This window comes from Etheostoma spectabile, unplaced genomic scaffold (assembly GCF_008692095.1).
Source record: "Etheostoma spectabile isolate EspeVRDwgs_2016 unplaced genomic scaffold, UIUC_Espe_1.0 scaffold379, whole genome shotgun sequence".
NCBI lineage: Eukaryota > Metazoa > Chordata > Actinopteri > Perciformes > Percidae > Etheostoma > Etheostoma spectabile.
This window is the reverse complement of record NW_022605596.1, coordinates 731,645-734,201: the sequence shown is the minus strand read 5'-3', so window position 1 is coordinate 734,201 and position 2,557 is coordinate 731,645. Positions and strand designations below refer to the sequence as shown.

General features: G+C 39.4%; 1 protein-coding gene across 1 annotated transcript in view; it reads left to right on the top strand.

Moving 5' to 3' along the window:
- hnrnpll (heterogeneous nuclear ribonucleoprotein L like) overlaps nt 1-2,557 on the top strand; it is a 39,894-nt gene that overhangs the window by 36,550 nt on the left and 787 nt on the right. Inside the window, exon 14 of the mRNA XM_032511507.1 lies at nt 30-2,557. This exon is cut by the window's right edge and continues 787 nt beyond it. Within this exon, the coding sequence (XP_032367398.1) occupies nt 30-85 (56 nt within the window). The 3' untranslated portion in view covers nt 86-2,557. The remainder of the gene's footprint in view (nt 1-29) is intronic.

Here is a 2,557-nt window from a genome sequence, read left to right as displayed (position 1 = left end):
TGTGTGTGTGTGTGTGTGTGTGGTTTCAGATGGGTCCAACCCATACACCCTGAAACTGTGTTTCTCCACCTCGTCTCATCTATAAAAGTTTCAGAGCACAAGAAGAGGCTGCTGAGGCAGAGGATGGCTGACCTCTGAAAGAGGGACCACGAGACACGCGCAGACAAAAGGACGAGAGCTATATGAAAAAAGAAGAGAATGAGAGAGAGAGATGCGGCCTTTAAAGTGCAGACACTGTCACTGTCTCCAAACGCACACCGTCATCCTTCCATCCAATCTCAACTCAACAAGCTGACAGACTAGTGACTGTCTAAAACACTCTAATTAAGATTTCCTATTGTCATGTGGGCCGACTGGAGGACACTGCTCATGTGTTTGTCTTCACTGCATGGTGAACTTGTCTTTGAGTGTAGACACAGACAGACAGACAGACAGAGACAGGGACAGGACAAGGATCCACTCTGTGGAATCTACTGTACAAGCTTAAGTCCTCTTCAGTGGCAGTGAAACATCTCTTAATCATCATTTGTGCACATGGTGACTGAAATAATATTTTAATGTTTACACAATGGTGGAATACAGTGTGTTGTTTTGAATTGTCATTGAAAATATACAGTAAATGTGGGTAAGATTTTAACAAAAGTTCTCATTCAGGGTTCTTTAGGACAGAGGTGTCCACTGATTGGTCTCCACTTTGGCCCAGAGTGAGATATCTCAAGTCCTGACCAGTTGTTAAGTTTGAGGTGATATTCATGGTCCCCGGAGGAAGACTCTAATGATTTGGGTGACCCCTCCCGACAGCATGAGGTCAGATTTATTGACATAGTGTCTGAAAAACTCATGGCAGGATTTTCATGAAATTTTACGCGAATAGAAATGTTTCCAAAAGGATGCATTTGAATGTTTTTATAATGGTACTGATATTATTTTTTTTAGCCCTACCTTCATCTGTCCCACCATCACCAAACGTTTTAACCGAAACGTTTGAAATATCAAACTCTAATGGGCAGATTGGCATTTACTGAGCACAGGATCACTTCTATACATTTTGGACATCATCTTCCTTTTTATCTCCACCTCTGACCACAATATCAACTTTGCATATAAAATATCTGTGACATTGCCATGAAAGTTGCCCAATCACATTCATGTTCCCAAATAGATGAACCTTTTCAATGCAATTCTTCTGTTCTTTCTCCAGCACCACCCTCAGAAGAAATGTTACATTTTTAACCACATTTTGGGTGAGAAAGTTATGATTGGGCTTGTTGTTGTGTCTTACAGCCTTAATTGGCAGCGAGCTGGGTTTCACACTAAAAGGCTTTTATTTTGACGACAGAGGCGCTATATGTTACTGGCAGCACCGAAGAGAGCCTTGGAGAGTGAACAGAGAAGGTAGAGCTAACTAGAACTAATGAGCAGTGAAGGTAGTCCGTGCACTATGAACTTTGATCACAGCTTGACATAATGATTTCACAAAAGTTTATCAGCCTGCAGACAGAATTAATCTGAGTATTTCATTATTACATCTTCAATTATTCTCTAAAATAATGGAATGCTGTAGAACAAACTAAACGGTCAAATATTGTAATGTATCTAGAAGACTTTAATGGCTTTACTGTGACCTGCTGAGATATATTTACAATTTACTTAAAGAATGTCACTTTAATAGTTGGGAAAAAAATGTAATAGGCTGAAACTTGTGATAGCTCTGTGTCACTCAGTATTGTATTTATACAATGTTATCTTTTATGAGATTAATCTGGCTCCCAGGCTAAGCTATTCGTGTTGTATATGCTAGATGTTGGCTTTTCACTAAATATATAGCACATGTACATGTTGATGGGCCTCCATCCACTACTTCTGTCACTTCCTCTTGTCTCTGGTCCTCTTGTTCGCTAAAGCCACCAGCCTCTATGTAAATAATGTGTAATTTTAGCATCGTAAAATACACTTCATTCAAAGTCGACAGATACAATAGAAAACTATGAAAAGCCTTTTTGGGTCGTCTTTCCACTTTTCCAACCTTCAGAGGTCTAGTTTTGGTGGAAATAAACACATAGTTTGATTTACATGTGAAAATATGTTGGCTCCGTACACGCTAAAAGAATTGTTTTTTTAAATGGAGTCTGGTTGGTTTAGCACTAGCAACATCAGAGCTGTTTCTGGTTAAACAGAAATGTGTCAAAGAGGTTTCAAAGGTCTATCTCTGAGTTTGTGCTCTTAGTAGTCTAGGCCATCATTCCTGTCAAAAACGGGCTAACAGTTTACTCATCAGCCTACTTGCTGTGATTTGAGTCCATGGTGCAACCTAACCCAGACAGCTTTTATCTAAATCCAGTACAACCTTTTAAAACAGGGGCAAACGCACCTGAACTATCTATTACACATATTGCACTGATTCTTGTGCACAACTACTGTGAGAGCAGTTTGTCAAAGTAGAACCAGGAAGTAGTTCTCCAGTTTGGGTAGTAGAAATGGACAGATATTACCTTCAAATTAAGTATGTATCAATACTTTCTTTGATGTATGTACAAATCAGTGTCACCTCTGTTCA